Source organism: Phalangium opilio, unplaced genomic scaffold (assembly GCF_054372755.1).
Source record: "Phalangium opilio isolate 3A_F unplaced genomic scaffold, DU_Popi_V2 ptg000048l_1, whole genome shotgun sequence".
NCBI lineage: Eukaryota > Metazoa > Arthropoda > Arachnida > Opiliones > Phalangiidae > Phalangium > Phalangium opilio.
This window is the reverse complement of record NW_028324170.1, coordinates 816,057-836,228: the sequence shown is the minus strand read 5'-3', so window position 1 is coordinate 836,228 and position 20,172 is coordinate 816,057. Positions and strand designations below refer to the sequence as shown.

The 20,172-nt window shown below is 40.7% G+C and overlaps 1 protein-coding gene across 2 annotated transcripts; it reads right to left on the bottom strand.

Annotated features, from left to right (window-relative positions):
* Positions 1–526: 526 nt before the first annotated feature.
* LOC149673503 (uncharacterized) lies at positions 527–18,578 on the bottom strand. Of its 2 annotated transcripts, none has more exons than XM_089839061.1 (26): positions 16,373–18,578; positions 9,766–10,363; positions 9,599–9,700; positions 9,366–9,516; positions 8,937–9,304; positions 8,739–8,840; positions 8,536–8,674; positions 8,393–8,472; positions 8,234–8,333; positions 7,789–8,153; positions 7,626–7,733; positions 7,268–7,558; positions 6,984–7,187; positions 6,814–6,912; positions 4,113–6,756; positions 3,897–4,051; positions 3,637–3,837; positions 3,472–3,573; positions 3,254–3,410; positions 2,904–3,187; positions 2,735–2,847; positions 2,570–2,678; positions 2,101–2,466; positions 1,839–2,042; positions 1,542–1,643; positions 527–1,467 (listed from the first exon to the last, which is right to left on the bottom strand). In XM_089839061.1, exons 2-26 carry the CDS (start codon positions 10,255–10,257, stop codon positions 1,387–1,389), a joined length of 7,119 nt encoding a protein of 2,372 aa, XP_089695187.1. In that variant the 5' UTR covers positions 10,258–10,363; positions 16,373–18,578; the 3' UTR covers positions 527–1,386. The 2 variants fall into 2 exon arrangements, with proteins under 2 accessions (XP_089695187.1, XP_089695186.1); XM_089839060.1 differs by lacking the exon at positions 16,373–18,578 and adding an exon at positions 10,754–12,284.
* Between the last annotated feature and the right edge of the window lie 1,594 nt (positions 18,579–20,172).

Here is a 20,172-nt window from a genome sequence, read left to right as displayed (position 1 = left end):
AACCTGGACTCCAGTAAATAGGGTTTAAATAATGAATTACGAATTGACTATTTTCATAGTGGTCAGAATGTAGACTTACTTTCGAAAGCGATAACTTTGGGAATTTAAAACATACAGGGTGTGAACAGGGGAAACGCCTTGAAAGTGTGATAGATCTAATTGTCATCTACCCAACAGTACCAAATACTTGGGCATACGTCAGTCAAAACTTTAGTGAATACGTTTTTAAAAGTAAATTGAAAATAGTCAGAAAATTATCAAGAACGGTGGAATGTTTGAGAATGTGGCAACCCTAATTGTCCTCTACCAAAGAGATTAGAATTAAACCCAAAAAAAGTGGAGAAAACGCAGTCCAACTTACAGACAATAACTGCATGTGAGTGACTTGTACCTCGGCAGTAATACCTTCTTCCACAGTTCTATTTGCAACGGTATTTTTTGGATTTAATGTTAATGTATCGATTACGCTGTAAAGAAACGCCAGATGGGAGTTTTAAACATTGCAATCTTGAAAATACCTACAATTTCCACGGAATCCTACGAGGCTTTTTAAGTACCTTGCGACATAGACAGAGTGACAAACAGTGTGTAGATGAAATTATTTTAAAAACATAAAAAACGATTAAAAAAAATGTTAGTTCTTTTGTAACTGAGATAATTATAGTTTATTAAATCTCAATAATTATTTTACACAAAGGGTTAATACGATTAGTTTTAGTTAATTTGACTAATTCTAATCTTACTTATAAACTATATATTAATTATTGGTTAAATTTCCCTATAAAATCACAGAGTAATCACGGAATTTGATTTGTTAGTATGTTTATTGCTGATTGCGGCTAAGTTGCGATTAATTAATGTTAATTAAGCGTTAGAAGTTATTAATGAGACAGACATTTTTGCTGAAAGAAGTATAATATATAACCTGTTGTTTGGGTGGCTTGAAATATATGACGTCAGTAATTACGTAGTTACACGAGTTAGTAGCAATTCAAATAAAAGTTGAATATTTTTAAAATTAGAAGTAGTATGTTCGAGCACAGTTCTTATCCCCTATTATTAGCCAATAATCACGAAAAACTAAATCAAAATATAATCATAAGTCTATTATGCAAGCTCCAAATAAGTTAGAATATATTGCAAAACGTCTTTCTTACTTACATAATATGCTTATGATCTAACACATAGGCTTACCGAAAATATACGCTGTTGTTTTAGTTTAAAAGAAAAACCAAGGCGCTGAAGAACTATAGTGCGTTATTATATTAGACGGAAAGTTTGATTTGATCGTTTATAATTAATATCAACAAAGGCTTAAGATCTTATAAGGGTAAAACGTTATGTATTTTATACATGGACGGATTTTGGATTCATTTCAATGGATTTTTAAGCCAAATCCATTTCATCCTTTAACATCTCCTGGATTTCAGTTTTGTACACAAAGTAAAAACTAGGAGTACGCATTCTCTGAGAAAATATATGAAACATCACACACATTTTTATCTATCTACTCTTGAACGTAAGTTGATAGTAATACTTACAACATCTCGACTTGATCTCAGAGCACCGGCCTTAATAAGTATACGGCCGACCTGATCCACCATTTCGGTTCCCATGGCATAATGTAGCGGGGTTCGACCCATCTGTATGTGTCATTTGGTTCAAAAACCATTTTAACAAAGTTCGTTTCTGCACAAGGTAACAATAAACTCCAAGGAACTAAAAAGTTTTCAACAATGATTCTAGTTCTGAAAGTTATGGCGTTGAGCTTCCATTTCGTAGCAAAGCTAGTTCCTTTGAGCTGTTTTATTATTTATGTTTACAATTTAAGTACTTACGTTATCCGGGACATGAACGGAGGAGGAATTGTGTTTGACGAGACTCTCAACGATTTCCAGGTTGCCGAAAAGAATGGCTATGTGTAAAGCGCATCGGCCTTTAACATTCTTGGCAGTAACCAAAGATGAATCTTTGGCAATGTACGATTCGACCATATGGGAAACATTGTGACGTATTAACGTGTGTAATTCGTCTCTCGTCGTCTGAAAAAAAAAACCAATTATGAGTTTTTAATTATCGAAAATAAATTCGAAGACTTACTTGAAACTCGGAACAGTCTTGTAAGAAGGTGACCATCGATTGTAAATGAAGGCTTTCAAGGAATTTGACAAGATCGTCTCCCGGTAAACCATCAGCTGTTGTCAGTTTCGATAAATGGTCGTAACCTTCGTGTAGCAACATTTGCAAAAAGGAAACCCTTTGTTCAAGTAAGGCGTCCAAGACGTATCGGTCAATGGTAGCCACGTTGTCCATTAGGTTCGCCTCTTCCGCCAAGTCACGGGCGGTTTTGCAATTAACGTCTCTTTCGGCAAGTAACATTTCGGTTTGTGCGATGGACGCGTAGAAGGCTTCTGGCATGTGTGACCTCGTTGCCGCGAAATGGAGAACTGTCTTGCCTTCTTCGTCCTAATATGTTAAAGGGATAATTGCGTATAAACCCATTATCGAATTTTGAATTAATATTTTTCTTAGGTAAGCTATTTCCCGAGAAATCGTTCTAGAATCCTACCTTCATTTTAGTATGGTCTTCAAAGTCCAAAGGAACATCACATTCCTCTTCAGGAAGTTCTTCGTCCATTAAACTGGACATCAATCTAGAAGTGGTACCCATCTCGGACCTATCATAGGAAATAATGACAAACTTGTCGTATCACCCAATTTATTTATAACTTACGTTGCTCCAGCGACCAACTGATCATCCCCATTGGCAAGTTCAACAGTGGACAATCGACGACCTCTTTGGCTATCGCTTCTTTTTCCATCAGGGTACGGGGTTCCGACTCGACCCTAAAAGAGTAACAACGTCGTTAAGTCTGTTCCCCCAAATGTTTAAAAGTACTTACACTATGTGCCGAGCGTCTTCCGCTTCCACCTTTGGTAGAATGGTTGGCATATTGAAGTAGACACGACGCCAGGAATCCAATTGGATCTTCAGGTCGGTATTTGGTCAATGTCAAAAGACCTCGGACCAGAGCATTACTGAAAGTGTCCGTGTAAACGAAGTCTTCCTGGAAATTATCCTCCATGGCCGGCATGATTAGAAGCTCTATTTCTTTCAAGTCTTCGACTAGACTTTCGTCATCGGGCGAGATGGGCGTGGCCGAACCGTCGGAAGGCGGAGTTAAACCTTAAGTACAGAATATATTTAAATACCCTAACCATATCCCGGTGCGTTTTCTCATGCCAAACTTACGTTTCATAATTTCGGCCGTTGGTGGACGTTGCCATAGGTCAACTGACCCCGATTGACCTGGTCGGGGAAAGTCATTCATTGCTCTGTAGCTTTCGAGTAGATCGCGAATACTTAGAGCTTCTGGGTGTTCCAAGTAGTACTCCGGCGTGTTTCCGGTCTAATTTCAAACTTGAATTAGCTTATTTTGTTGATGAAAGTTGAAAAATAACTAATCATACCTTATCGGCTAAGGCACTGTTCGCGCCAGCATTTTTAAGAATGGTATAATAATGACCTCCGTCCTGAACCGCGGACGCGTAGTGAAGAGGAGTTCTTCCTTCCTGTGTATGATGGTCGATAAAGGTTATAGATTGTGACATTTGACCGGAACTATAATACATTACATTATCGGGTCCGTCCAAGGTTTCGGGAAACTGATGTACAATATACAAGAGGACATCCGTGTGTCCATGAAGGACAGCTAGATGAAGTGGTCCCGCGCCCATATGGTCCCTGCTTAAAGCGAAACGCTTTCGAGTAAGGACAGCTCGGACTTCGCTGATGTTGCCACGTATCACGGCTTCGTGGACTGTCCTGATTCGCTCCTTAAAAGTACTTATTTCCAGGTACTCTGACAACCTTATGTCATTAACTAAAAGCTTACCATGTAAGTTGGTACCAGGTTAAGGAACTCGGCGACTTGCTTGTCTTCAGATGTGCGACCAATGAGACGTTCTCCCTGACCAGCGATAACTACGTGTTCCAAACGAAGTAGGTCCTTCTCTGATATCCATTTATCAATTAATTCGCTCAAACGGTCTTCAAGACAGAGGACATATACTTCAAAATAATGAAGATTTAAAATTTAATAAAAACTTACCATTTTCGGGTGATTCTCGACCCTTGGCGGAACCTAAACGTTGGACCGATGATTCTTCAGTTTCTCCTTCGATCATTTCAACACCAGCTTCAGTTTCAGCTGAATTTTCGGTAGGCAGTTGGTCAATCTTGGACTCGTCCGTCATAGGAGTCGAATCCTCGGTCAAAGGGTTGCCCGAATCCTCGCTGATTGTTGGGGCTTCGTTCACTTCACCACTTTCACTGACTTCACTGATTTCGACCGCTGAGTCAGAATTATTTTCTTCCAGTTTAGCGGTTTCCATTTCAGTATTGGTAGCGTTTTCTTCTTCACTTTTGTTTGAATCTAGTTCAGGTCCTTCCAACGTAGCGGGTTCTTGAACTTCAGTAGCAACCTCATCAGTTTGAGGTTCGACTTCTTCAGCAGCTGGGGTCTCGCCAGTTTGTGGTTCTGATTCCTCCAGAGCAGGCGCCTCTTCTCCAGGTGTTTCGGATTCTTCAACAGCAGCCATCTCTTCACTTTGTGGCTCGGATTCTTCAACAGCAGGCACCTCATCACTTTGTGGCTCGGATTCTTCAACAGCAGGCACCTCATCACTAGCTGGTTCGGCTTCCTCCACAGCAGGCTCCTCATCACTAGCTGGTTCGATTTCTTCCACAGCAGGGGCTTCATCACTAGCTGGTTCGGCTTCCTCCACAGCAGGCGCTTCATCACTAGCTGGTTCGGCTTCCTCCACAGCAGGCGCTTCATCACTAGCTGGTTCGGCTTCCTCCACAGCAGGCGCTTCATCACTAGTTGGTTCGGCTTCCTCCACAGCAGGCGCTTCATCACTAGTTGGTTCGGCTTCCTCCACAGCAGGCGCTTCATCACTAGCTGGTTCGGCATCCTCCACAGCAGGCGCCTCATCACTAGCTGGTTCGGTTTCCTCCACAGCAGGCGCTTCATCACTAGCTGGTTCGGCATCCTCCACAGCAGGCGCCTCATCACTAACTGGTTCGACTTCCTCCACAGCAGGCGCTTCATCACTAGCTGGTTCGGCATCCTCCACAGCAGGCGCCTCATCACTAGCTGGTTCGGCTTCCTCCACAGCAGGCGCCTCATCACTAGCTGGTTCGGCTTCCTCCACAGCAGGCGCCTCATCACTAGCTGGTTCGGTTTCCTCCACAGCAGGGGCTTCATCACTAGCTGGTTCGGCTTCCTCCACAGCAGGCGCCTCATCACTAGCTGGTTCGGCTTCCTCCACAGCAGGCGCCTCATCACTAGCTGGTTCGGCTTCCTCCACAGCAGGTGCTTCATCACTAGCTGGTTCGGCTTCCTCCACAGCAGGCGCCTCATCACTAGCTGGTTCGGCTTCCTCCACAGCAGGCGCTTCATCACTAGCTGGTTCGGCTTCCTCCACAGCAGGCGCTTCATCACTAGCTGGTTCGGCTTCCTCCACAGCAGGCGCTTCATCACTAGCTGGTGAGGCTTCATCCACAGTAGGCGCTTCATCACTAGCTGGTTCGGCTTCCTCCACAGCAGGCGCCTCATCACTAGCTGGTGAGGCTTCCTCCACAGCAGGCGCCTCATCACTAGCTGGTGAGGCTTCATCCACAGTAGGTGGCTCTTCAATTTTCGGATCAGATTCCTCCACAGCAGGTGCTTCTTCGCTTTGAGGTTCGGACTCCTCCAAAGCAGGTGCTTCTTCACTTTGAGGTTCGGACTCCTCCAAAGCAGATGCTTCTTCGCTTTGAGGTTCGGACTCCTCCAAAGCAGGTGCTTCTTCGCTTTGGGGTTCGGACCCCTCCAAAGCAGGTGCTTCTTCAGAAGTTGCTTCAGTTTCCTCCACAGCAGGCACTTCTTCACCGGGTGCGTCGGATTTCTCTACAGCAGAGGTCGCTTCACTGGGTGATTCAACTTCCTCTACAGTAGATTGCTCCTCAACTTGAGCTTCACCTTCCTCTAAAGGCTCTACTTGCACTTCTGACTCAATTTCAGCCGTAACTTCTTGTGGGCCAATTTCATCCGAAGTCGTTTCTTCTTGCAATGTCTCTGGTGTAGTCTCTTCAGTCGCGGGACTGTCTACCTCTTCAGGACCAACATCTTCGGTCTGTGGCTCGGATTCCTCAACAGTAGGTTCTTCTTCGACTTGGGGTTCCGATTCTTCGATTTGTGGTTCGGATTCCTCAACGTTAGGGTCTGCTTCAGTTTGTGGATCAGATTCTTCAGCATTAGGCTCAGCTTCGACTTGTGGCTTGGATTCGTCAACATTAGGCTCGGCTTCAACTTGTGGCTCGGATTCCTCAACATTAGTCTCGGCTTCAGCTTGTGGCTCGGATTCCTCAACATTTGGTAAACCTTCTTCGACGTTCCCGCCGTCTAGGACCTCGGCATCTTCCGCGTTTGTAACCTCTTCCTGTTGCGATTCAACTTCGGATGGTGTCGTTTCATCCACCTTTGTTTCACTTTCAACTTCACCATCGACCTTAATTGCGGTTGCCGTTCCTGCGACAATGGCTGTGGTTGCCGTTCCTGCGACAATGGCTGCGGCCACAAGTTCTGGGCTCGTTTTAGAAATGTCCTCTTTCTTGACAGACCCTCCACTTTTCCTTCCAGAGTAAGACTTGAGCGCGTATGCCGCCCGTAGCTCGTGCACTCCCAGGTAATAATCAGCCGTTTTTCCTCTCTGCGTAGAAAGTGTATTATAAGTGACCATTTACGATAAGTTGTAACTGTAACTTACCATATCCATTATTCTCGTGTCAGCTTTAGAATCGATCAGTAATTTGTAAATGTCAGGATGATTTCCAATTCCAGCTATGTGTAACGGCGTTCTACCAGCCTGGTTTTCAATTAAATACCATGTTCAATGCGTGACCAAAATTAATTAATTTTCCGCTATTAAGAACTTACAGTGTCTTTCATGGAAATCGTATTGGGGAAGTTATCAACCAAGTACTTGACAATCTGAGGTTGATCATTTGATACGGCGATATGAATGGCTACTTGTCCATCACCATTTCTCGCTTTCAGTAAAGACTCATCAGATTCGGCCAGTTCTGTTACCTTTTCCAAGTCACCTTGAGAACAAGCTTCGTGGAATTCCTTGATGGTAGTCTTCGAAATTTTAATAAAACATATTGCCAATTAGAGTCTAGATTTAAAATAAAAACACTAAATCTCGCCAGGGTACTTACAAGTTGGGACGGAACGGTCTTGAGGAACTGTTTACCACTATCAAACCACGACTGTCTACCAACGAGATGCTGTCCGTGACCTTCCAGGACTAGTTCCTGAAGCTGCGTGACGTCCCCGTTCTTAAGCGCGATGGTTATTCGTTCCTGAATAGCAGGGGGTGCCGTGGCAAGCTTTCTCTTCAGGGGAGGTTCCGAATGACTCCTCCTGTGTAAAGCAGTCTTCAGTTTGGTCGACATAGAAGCCGGAATGGGTAGATGATGGGTTCGATAGTACTCCGGGGTTCGACCTCTCTGATTTGAAAAAACAACAAACGTTTAAATATCCAAGAACCTGGCCAGAAAAAGATGTACTTATTACATTGTCTTTCATGTTAATGTCGGCGCCTGCTTCCAGAAGAATCTTGTAACTGTTCAGTCCATCTCTTCTGGTTTTAGCGGCGGCGTAGTGTAACGCTGTACGACCATCCTACGAGAGCGTAAAATATTTAGCTGAAGAAAAGGAATTTGAGCCAAAGACTTACGTTGTCTCTGGCATTGACGGTTTCGGGGAATTTTCCAATTAGAAACGTGAGTGCCTGCTCCCTTCCGAGTATGACGGCTCTATGAAGTGGTGTCATACCCATATGATCCTTGGCGAGGGCGTAATCTTCCTTGTCCAACTGTTTTTGTAAGAGAACTAGGTCATCGTTGGAAATTGCAGTGTGTATGGCTTCGATGCGTTCCACGAGTTGTGGTACGTCTTTCTCAATGTAGGATCGTAATCCTTCGCTCTCTGACTTTTGTTGAAGAACTTTATCGGCGAAACCTTGAATGACAGCGCCTTCTAACTTTTCCAAGTCCTCTTCTTGCGCCCATTTCCTCAAGTTTGCTGATGTAACTTCTAATCCTGTTGAGAAAAAACACATTTACTCGATTAATGTCTTCGAAGATGTTAAAGGCGAGGAAGGCACGCGGACAAGTATTTACTTTGTAGCCTCGGAGGGGGTAAGGGTGGTCGGCTTCTGAATCGGGGTTTTCTGGAATATCGTTGACTTCGGAAGACTGAGTTTTGATCAACGACGGATTGCTGCAAAAAACCAGATAATTTTATAACAGTTCTTACATAGTAAGCCAAGAAAACCTTACGTAATCATCACCGCTTAATGCGTCCGCACCATCCCCGTTATGGCTCAGAGCTTTCAAACTTTCGCTTTCCGAAAAAGATTCTATATCGAATCAAACATAGTTAACATTGAAATTGGTCACGTTGGCTTGTAATAAGTATTTACTGGTTAGCGGTGATCGTAGCTTTATTCTGGTTGTTGTATTTGCGGCATGTGTGGCATTTACACGTTGACTTCGTTTCATTATGGCCTCCAAACTCAACTGTTCCGGATGTTGAAGTAATTGTTCGGGAGTTTTACCTTTCTGTAAAAATGAGAGAATCAGATTATGGTTAAGCCTAATCCAAGGTTTGAATTGATTAACTTACCACATCCGGTATACCGTTGCTGGCGCCGCAGTTCAAAAGCATGTAGTAGATTTCCTTATCGTCTTTAAGGATGGCGGCATAATGCAAGGGTGTTCGACCGTCCTAAAAGTAAATAGAGTGAAAGTAAATTATGCTTAGGTCATGATGACGTAATGCACAATGAAGTCATAGCCTTTAGGTTTAAATTATGAAACTCACAGTGTCTTTAGCGTTAAGAGCAGCGGGAAAAGTTTCAGCCAGAAACTGCGCGGCTTGTAGATGTCCATACAGGACAGCCTTGTGTAAGGGAGTCGCACCTAATTGGTCCCGTGATAGAGCCAGATTCGGTTTCTCTCGTAACAATTCCTGCAACTCCATGGCCCGACCTCTGACAGCGGCACGATGAACGTCTAGTATGTCTTCTAAGATTTTGGGCAATTTCTCTAAATACTCCGCTATGTCCGGATCTTGACTCGTTTCGCCTAACAGTTTGTCGCCGTGACCTTGAATAGTCAAGTCTTCTAACAAAGACAGGTCTGTTCGCTTCGAAATCAACTCTTTAATCTGAGATTTGCTGATAGCCGGTTCTTGAATGATTACACGAAAGCGTTAGAGTATTTTTAAGCGAAACAAAAATAGGTGACCTACTGGCTGACAATCCTCTTTGATCCATTTGCTTCCCATTACGGTTTCCTTTCGTTCTTATTCGTTTAATTTTATTAACAACTGCGCCTTCTTTCAAATTCTCGACCGTCAATTCATCTTGCGTGTTGAGATAATAATCGGGTTTGTGTCCGTACTATTAAGGATAAAAACGCCCAGAAAATTAATCAAAATGAAAGCTAGAAGTAATTCATTTCAATAAGTATGATCTTGCTTACAACATCGGTAACTCTTTCGTCGGCACCAGCTTCCAAAAGGGCTTGGTAAATCTCACCTCCGTCGGGAAGTACAGCTGCATAATGTAGAGGTGTTCTTCCTTGCTGTGTATTATCAGAATGTACTCGTGAAACTGTACTCAAAGATAATTAAGAAATTAAGTACTTACGTGGTCTCTAGCGTGTAAGACACTGGGGTAATTTTCAAGAAAGTACATAACAATTTCCTTCTGGTTATAAAGTACCGCCTTATGTAATGGACTGGCACCCATATGGTCTTTACTGAAGGCTAACTTTTTATGGTCGATTAGTTGCGACACTTCCCTTCTTTTGCCCTCAACGATGGCCTTGTGTATCTCGTTGATCTTAGCTTGAAACGCGGGTACTTGTCTCAGGAACTTATTGACTTGCGGTATCCTCGATGTCTTTCCGAATAAATGGTCACCGTATCCATCGAGGACGGCTTGTTCCAATTTATCCAGGGCTCCAAGTTTTAGCCATAATGATATGGGGTCTTCGCTGACTACGGCCATTAAGGGAAAGGTTGATGGTACTCCCGCCGTTGAGGCGTTGCCACCAGCGGGAGCGGGGCCACCGGCCGCCGAAGAACGAATCGGTGGCAGCGGCAGGTTGGCGGATTCGACTACCGTGCAGGCGGACATAGAGCCTACTCTACGTATGGAATTTTTGCAGCTCGAAGGCCTGAAACGTCTTCCACCTTGATAGAAGACAGATTGGGGACAAGTACTCGAATGTGGAATGTCTTCTCTGCCAAAAATTACATACCAGGTCGGTAACAATAACCCAATAGCCACCGTGATAAGTGTTACGCAAAATTTAGACCTAATATCTACAGCGAGTGAAAAATAGGCCTAAAATACTTGAAAACGTATAAATAAAGAAAACTATAGGCAAAACTAACTGACAGAATTTGTAACTTGGTAACAATACCAAGTAACCACGGCGGAAATGGTGTTACAAAAGCGGGTCACAAAAAAGACCTATTATCTACTGACAGTGACACAGCGGGTGAAAAATAAGCCTAATAGACGTATAGACGATGAAAACTAACCTATAGAATTTGAATACAAAAGGAATTAAGGTATGGGTGTGTGTTTCCGTGGGTAGAAACGTAATTATTAGTGTTGGTGCTATTACCATATTAAATTTCAATTGAAAGCGTTGTGCCATAAAGGTGATTTGTGTGACGCATAACCTTAACTTAACTTACAAGAAATAACATGGTTTTATTTTTATAATCATCATAGTTAGACATGGAGAAATTATCGTAACGCCGGCTAACCTAAATTGCGACTATTTCTATGGCTACCTAGTAGCTAAACTGCCCGGGAGTTCGGGGTTTAGTCATACAGTATATACTTTATTGATCGGTCAAGTAGAAACAATGACGTGGCTTGTAAATGCATTTTTAAAAGGTAAAGGAAGCCGGTGAGCTCAGTAGAGTAGACTCACAGACTCGGGGAAAGGAGAGACCTTGACAAACAAAATACGATATACCCGCGTGGGAATAAAAAACAGATGTGATTTTTTTTAACCCTCTGAGTCTGACTAGTTACTTATACCAGAGGAAAATAGATATAACAGAAAGTAAGGACTCAGAAGAGCTTTGGTCAATCACGTGTTTTACAAACATTGCCTCTGAGTCAATGATAAAAATATTTACTGTCCTCGTGGGGACAAATCTCTCGTATGAATAATACCAAAAATAAATAGGGGAAAGTGTCGGACTCTCTCCTTCGTCTGTGACATGCATTTGGAGGGGTGAATGCATACTCGCGAAATCTGTTTCATCCCCCTCGCCCATTCACCACGTACCTAAGACAATTTGTGATATTGCGCGTGAAGAAATAGTGCGGTTTTATTTTACATTAGCTGCTTTTGACATAGGCTAACCGTGGCCACTGCAGTTTATCGCCACAATTTAATTTGATGATGTACATGATTGTATTAATTTAGTTTGTTAATATAGATGTTATTTACCAATTCGGGGTAGGATCGCCAGCTGAAAAAGCCAGCTCCTAATCCCTTAGACTAAGCCAGGGTACCGAGAACGAAATGCTCTAGCCCCTAGCGAAGTCTCCTCCGTACGGGAGCTCTCCGCGTACCGTCGCGTTCACGGGTGGAACATCTCCGTCCGTCCAAGGCTTAGTTTCCTACGGCCTATTGTCATTGTATATTTTCCGCTTATCGTTAATAAAATTGTAAAGTTAAAGTTAGAAACTCCGTCTCGGTACTAATTCCTACGTAACAATATTGATGTTATTTACTAATAGAAAAACGTTTTAGCTTATAATGACAACCCAGGGCCCAAGTTTAAACGAAATTCTAAAGGATTTTAACGATGAGTATTTTTGAATTAAATGATGATTCAAGAACATCTGGGGCATTTTTAATTTAATTTCGGCGTGCTAGCGATTTAAACAAACTTTAACCTCGTTCAAACGCGAAAAAATCACTAAAGAAAATAGAACAGAGCGCGCAGGTTGTGACTCTTCCTTGAGATACGCCTATGCCAAATTCTCCCGTTTGGTGGCGTACGAGCGTTATTTTCGGGAAGAATGACATCATCAACTACAAATCTGATTGGTTGATACCATTTCGCGCGCTCGAGCGTCTCGAAATGCATGTCAAGCTAAGGTAAAGGCAGGACAATTTGGCAGTCCGACACTTTCCCCTATTTATTTTTGATAATACCATAAGTTTATAAAATATGTTCCATAAGCATGAAATTTCCTATACTTCGTAATGCTAGAGACTTACAGCTCGAGCTAGTTCGAGAACGACAAGTGAGAAGTGACTACAGGCGGTTTTGCAGTCCATCTTCCTATTTAGTCTATACTAACCTTTAGACAGCGCCTCACCAGGCGTCGCTTTACGTTTCACTGACATTACTTCATGACAAGCTCTCGGTAACTTATGGAACATATCTTATGAACTTATGATACTGGGCCTAGCAAGTACACTTCCTATTCTTCTATTTGTTTTTGCTGTCTAGAAACCGTGTCTCGATGCGTCAATTCCGTCAACATGGTGCATATACACTTGAAAAATATCTTAATTTTCATGTTTATGACTTTATGTTGTGCGTTTTTAGAACCGCCGCCAAGAGGCAATGTCCTCAACTAAAATAATACTTTAATGTATATATATACAATAATTAAACTTTCTAAAAATAGCGAGTGATCGATTGAATGTTTATTTACTTCCAACTTGCAGAGTCGGGAAATTTCTACAACACTATTATGATTAGGGCGAGGGGGTATTCACTCGGTTAAATCGATGTACACGCAAAGCTAAAATAATTACGTGTAAATTTTACTAGCCCTTACCTATGACAGTTCTAGAATGATTACACCTAGCACGTAATAGATATATGGGGGGAAATACGAGAGTGATTAGCCCCTCGCAAAGAGTACCAGACATAGGGGAGGGGGGAAGGTATTTCACGCGACATAATCCCCCCGAGAACATGGAGAGTGATACGTTTCCTGGAAATTCCCATCGTATGCACAAAATATCACGCGAACAACTAATTTGAAGTAATAGTTTCACTTCCTTGATTTTTCTTTTCGATTTTAACGAATTCTACAATAAAATGAGTGCCGGAATACCACCTTAACAACACTTAATAACTGTCACATTAAAAGATACATTGAAAGGCCTTCAGTGTTGAACGTTTATCTAGTAAAAGTGTACTATTAAATGGGTAGAAACGGGAGTACGCTGGTAAAGTAAAACTATAATGACTCCACATGTGTGACAAGGGGCCATGGTTCAGGAGTGCAAGGTGTTATACCCCATGCTCTTTGAGTCACTTTCCACTAAGTTTGACACAAAGAACACACCCTATAATTTATGGCAGACTTATCAGAAACATCCTGTATTTAGCAATATTCCCTCGTGACTCTACCTATGCTTAAATACATTTTTACTCATCAAAACAGTCAAGAAAATACTGTACATCGATCTGTTAAATACACCTTTTGACTCTAAAAAGATTTAAAATGTCAATGTAACGGTGGTTATCTTCGCAACAAAACACGATGGCCTTTAGTACACGGTTGCCTATAGCAACCATTACTGTAAATAAATAAACGTGAACGTGTATTAACAAGTATAATTCTTCTTACTATAGTCTGAAAAGTTATATTAACAAAGTGGACTGACATATCCCCCGTCACTAACCTCTTGTCACGTAACATGCACTAGCACTGCTTTCGATTAAACTACATGGACATAAGGTTCATGACACTGCCGGCTACATTAATCGATTTATAAATGGTTGGTCTACAGTCTAGGGTTGATAGAGCTAAGCCTATTTTGGTAGCCCCCTGGTCGTAAGAAAAGTTCATCCGAGAAGAACCGTTCAATGTTAATGGCAATCAATATATTGGGTTCAATACATTCTGTACATGTCTTTAAGGAAATTGTTTTAAAGTGGTAGTAGTAACTAACTAGTACTAAACCTTTTTGAAAACCGGTTTTTTTATCATAAAGCTTGAGGTATATACGTTTATTACGAAAAGGGTTTGTATTTAATAGACCCTTTTATTAATTGAGTCAGGTATTTTGACCAACTTGTTGTCTTGAAACCGAAAATCCGCTATATGGGCAACAAAGACGTTAGATATGGCTTAAACAAGAGGACTTGGGTAACTTCGAAGCCATATCTAACGTCTTTGCGTCCAGATACCGGATGTTCGTCAAGCAGATGATTCTTTTGGGGTCTATTTATCTACTAAGCAAAAGCATTGATCTTCAGGAGAATCAACTGTATTACGTAAGGAAGGCGTAGGTTACATTTCTAGACAGCCGCCATTTTTTTAAGACAGTAATAGAACTAGTAAGGGATTGGGTAAAAATTCTTCTTAATGTGCAAAGCTACTTCTTAAGGTTCAGCTTCCTTGGTAAAGCGATCTGGGTTTATGATTACAAGTCAGTCAGGACTTTCATTCCAAAAGTAATCAGTCTAGACCGTTGTCCAATTGGCTATTTCCGCTTTGACCGCTGTCCCTTCCCACTAAAACTCTTTAAAGTCAGTACACCATTAACCTAACTTCCGACTTCCGGTAAAAACCTAGATTCGTGCGAGATAACTGCAAGCGGTTTTGGTTTGTTTTGAAAACAATTTTCAGATTATATATTCATAAGTAAATCCAATATTAAAGAGCTAAGTTTGATCATGTACTACTATCCATTTAAGGTTGTTTCTGAACCATGAAAACGTGTCATTGGTTAAGTTACTAAATAAAAAACAGTATTTGACACTGTTCCAAAACACATTCAAGGGTCATTATTGAAATTTGTAAACATCACCAGTCGACATTCGTAACAAATTACTTCAGTAACACTAAGAGACCTTGAGGTCAAGTAGAGGTTAGGTATCAATATTGTGACACCTGTTCCTAACAGAATATAGTACATTTTTATGTTTCTGTTTATAAAAATCCAAATATTTTGCTCGAAATAGAACGCGTAAATAATAGATCGAGATAGTTAATTAGCTACCTTCGTGATTCGTTCACAAATTGGCAAAGAGAAAATAATATCAAACTATATCGAAAATACTGCCGCATTCTCAGTTTGATTGGTATTTATAAGCATAAGTCAATAGTTATAATTTCTAATAAGTTAAACGTGTTTGTATTTTCTTTGCTTTTTTAAAATAAAGGTTTTATAACAAAGGTCACTGTGTTGTTATTAAAAAAATATCCTATAAACCTTATAGAGGATGGGAAAACGGGGTACAAAAATATACAGGGTGTTTCTGACAAGTCTGACATAAATTAAGGGGGATGTTCTTTGGGAAATCAATTTTGAGTCAAAAATGTAACTTCTATCTCCATTTTGCCAAAATGGACAGTGTTTTCGAGTTATGATTTTAAGTGTGTTTTATGGATGACCCCTTAATTAAATTAGAAATCATTGTCTTAATCAGTTTTTTAATTAAAATTAAGGGGTCATCCGTAAAACACTCCATCCAATCTTAACTCTAAAACAGTGTCCCTTGTGGCAAAATGGAGATAGAACATAGGCTAGCGTAAGTGGAAGTAATAAAAGTATTTCCCTAAGCTCAGTCACTGCATATGTTCTCTTACTTCTTTGCTAATTATCTTCTTTTTTAATTACAAAGCCCATGTTACGACTAATGAAATTTAAAAAATAAGAAACGAAATAAACCAATATTATTGGTCACCGACTGCATTTACAAGCACGCTTTTGTAACCCGTTACTAAATGAGCTACACTAAACCTTAATTGGTTTTACGACATGAAACAGAATTAAAGTGATTATTAATTAAATTAAATTAGTTAATTATCAATTAAAGATATTGCAAGTTCTTGTTGAATTTCTAGAGTTAATATCACCTATAAATTCCTTATACAATATCCCTACTCCCTGCAATAACACCTTGAGTTACTAGATATTTCTAGACTGGTTGCCGGCAAAAATTTACACCCTGTATAACGTAATACATTAACATTCTTGCATCAAGTAAAAGAGTAAACGTGATTAAACCACCTAATCAAGTAGTTAAATTTCTACCAATTAACTTTCAGATAAAACCAAATAGGCCTAAATAAGTAACGAAGCCGGGATATTTTGCTTCTACGTTTAACATACTTCAATACGTTAATTTGTTTATAACTTATTACTAATTAGTATAAACTTAGGACGGTTAACAACTCAGTGCCATAATCAAACTTGCGCGTGATTAAATGCAAAATGTTTAACTTAAATAAAATTACACAGTACCTGATTAAAAATGCAGTTGAGTATTTGATTTTTGCGATTCAACTGCCAGTCCGATTAATGTTTTTATACTATAGTACGTTTCTTCGGAATGTCCAGTCGGCACTCACGTGGTCAGTTAACACACCGGTGACCGGTTGTTGTCATGGTAACCGTAAAGAAACATACTAAATCTAAAAGAATCGATGTCTTTCCGAGCATGCGCTATTACATTAATCTAATTTTCGCGAGATGAATTCTGAACAAACATTTTTTGAATACTACACGTCTCTTATTATTATGGGCGAAAAAAAAACCTACAAAAACACGTGAATTATTTAGCACGTGATTTCGTAAATGAATTATGGGGGTTTCGATTTAATTCAAGCACGTGGGAAGGTTAATTTATTCAAAAGTTTCTTGTTGTTTTGCGATGAGTCAAGGAAATATTGTTTAAGTTTAAATTAACTGTAACTTGAAAATGGGTATTCGGATTGATTTGAAATTTTGTACCGTTTGTAAATAGATTATAAGTAACAAATAGGCCGAGTTTCAAATAAATCACTGGGGTAGTTTGGGTAGAATTGTAAGAAATGTAAAATGATATTGAACTTTTTTAATTAAAAGGTTCATTAATTTAGAATCCAGGAACCGCAAATATAATCAGCTGTATCTTCTACACGATTATTTGAACTAACTTAAAACTTTGCAAGGCTTATAATTAAACTATGTGCAAGCAATATGCAAAATTTCAGCCAAATTATTGGATTAGTGAAGCATATAAACATTGTGAACTATAGCCGTTAGGGGGCGCTAAGGGGACGACATTGGGGACTAGGGACTTGATGGACAGACCTCTCCAGGCGAGGCTCGCGATCAGACTGTATATTAATTACCATGTATCTTTCTCACTAACTATCATTCAAGTATTATTAAATATGTTCCTGTTTAATCATGACTCATTATTAAACCGACAACAGAACATTACAATGGCGACGGAGATGGGATGCACCATTTTAGCGTGAGGTTAGTTGGTTTGTGTATAACCTACGGGTAACGGGAGCCAAGGCTTACCAACGAATCGAACGTGCGGGGCAAGGAGAGCCTACGGACTTTACAACCTGGAGGTGATATCGATGTGGCCAAGGCTTACATCACCACGAGGAAGAAAAAGGTACATGAACAGAATCATAACATCTACGGATTGAAATAAAGGAAAATTGCACATCTACGGATTTGAACTGATCGTATTTATTAAACGTCTACGGACTGAATTAAACGTAAATAATCATCTACGGGTAATTATTAAACGTCCACGGACTGAATTAAATTAAACGTAAATAAACAACTACGGGTATTTATAAACGTGATTAAACGTCTACGGATTAGAACTGAAACGTAACTAAACATCTACGGGTATATAATTAAACGTAATTAAACGTCTACGGAGTATAAAAGAACGGGAATTATCAAATTACGGAATTGAACTATCCTGAACAACAATGGCTACCGTTGGAATTCTAATACCATTTGACGAAACTACGGTACCATGGACACAGTATGCTAATCGGTTAACTGCTTATTTTACGGCGAACAAGATTACTGACGCCGCTATCAAACATGCAACGCTTCTCACAGTACTTAGTACCGCGGCGTATACTCTGTTAGAGAACTTGACTCGACCAGATGATATTATGACGAAAACGTATGTGGATTTAACTAAGTTGTTAAATGATCACTATAACCCCAAACCTTCTCGCATGATGGAACGAATACGTTTTAATGGTCGCTATCGTCGCAAGGATGAATCTGTGGCTGTCTATGTTGCTGAATTGAAGAAATTAACAAAACACTGCGAATTTAAAGAGTTAGATCAGATGTTGATGGATCGCATAGCCGAGGGAATAAACAATGAGGGTATGAGAAGGTACCTACTACAGCATGAAAGTACGATCAAAGATGATTTGCCTGCTATGCTATCATTATTAACGACGTATGAAATGACGGAACGCAACACTAAGGAATTGCGTGTCCTGAACCCAGTTGATGAACATCAGCAAGTGAACGCCATCATTCCGGCCAAGAGCCATTCGAGATTTCAACAAAACAATAGGCAACCTCAAGCCTCACGAGCTACTCAACCGTCTGGGGCAAGACCACCTAGTTGCATACGTTGCACTAGCATTGACCACACTCCGCCGAATTGTCCATATAAAGAATTTATATGCAACAACTGCAAGAAAGTAGGTCATCTGGGAAAAGCGTGTAACCGACCGCCCACGGAATTGAAACAACGACTTCCCGCCAAGAGAAGTTCAAACAACCAACGCCCAAAACGCGGACATTCAGGACAAGGTAGAGGAAGAGCTTCAAAGATTGGAGTCATTGCACATTATAGAAAGCGTACCATACTCTGAGTACGCTTCGCCAATCGTTCCTATCCGGAAAGTCAATCAAGATGCTATTCGTATCTGTGCAGACTTCAAAACGACGATTAATCCCAACTTGGATATAGAGAAATACCCTCTGCCTAAGGCTGAATCTATATTCGCGACTCTGGCTGGATGCAAGTATTTTGCGCGTATTGATCTAAGAGACGCCTATAACCAGTTGGAATTACATGAAGACTCTAAAGCAATCACTGTTATAAACACCTCACGAGGACTATTCAGGTATAATCGTCTACCTTTCGGGATTGCCTCAGCCTCGGCCATATTTCAACGGGTCATAGAAACATTGTTCCGCAATCAAAAAGGCGTGTCACCCTTCCAGGATGACATAGTATTAGGGGGTGCGACCAAACAATCCCTCTTAAAGCTATTAGACCAAGTGCTGGAAACGTTAGAAGTCAATGGCTTGAAACTGCGTCGCGAAAAATGCGTCTTTCTGGAAACGTCCATAGAATTCTTGGGTCATAGATTGGATGCACAGGGCATTCATCCACAAGAGGCCAAATTGGTCGCAATCATGAACGCACCTGCCCCTACGAACCTGGAACAATTACGCTCGTTTGTGGGTATGCTGATGTACTACGGTAAATTCATAAACAACGCATCCACCAAACTAGCACCGCTATTTGAATTGTACCAGAAAAATGCAATTTGGGTCTGGGAAGCAAAACACCAAGATGCCTTCCAGGGAGCAAAGCAAGCCCTAAAGGAATCTAACCTATTGGTTCATTACGATGTTGACAAACCGATCCACATGGCATGTGACGCGTCTCCTCATGGAATAGGAGCTGTCATTTCACACGTTGAGAATGGCATAGAGCGCCCGATCTCGTTTGCGTCTCGAAGCCTCACTAAGGCTGAAGAAAATTACTCGCAATTGGAGAAGGAGGCGTTGGCCTTGGTATTTGGTGTTACGAAGTATAAAGATTATCTTTATGGCAGAAAGTTTTCTCTGATTACGGATCACCAGCCTCTAGTATCGCTCCTCGCTTCAAACAAAGCTATCCCAGCGATGGCCGCTGCAAGAATTCAGAGATGGGCATTATCAAAAACGTAATGACTGGATAAAATCATTATAAAGAAATAAATATTTATAATTTATTTAGTTATTTCAAAACCACGATTCTTTGCCACCATAAACGCGATATATTTCCCCACCAATAGCGTAAATCCACTGGTCACAATCAAAACCGCACCGACAATTAGATACAAATCTACCAAATCTTTAAAAAAATAAATTTGAAAAACGAAAGATACAAGGACATCCATAATAGCTCGACACAAAACCACGAGTCCGGCGCTCTCAAATTTCATGGCGACCGTTTGAAAAACAATCGCTAGAAATGACATAAAAGACAGTAACATCATAAATAG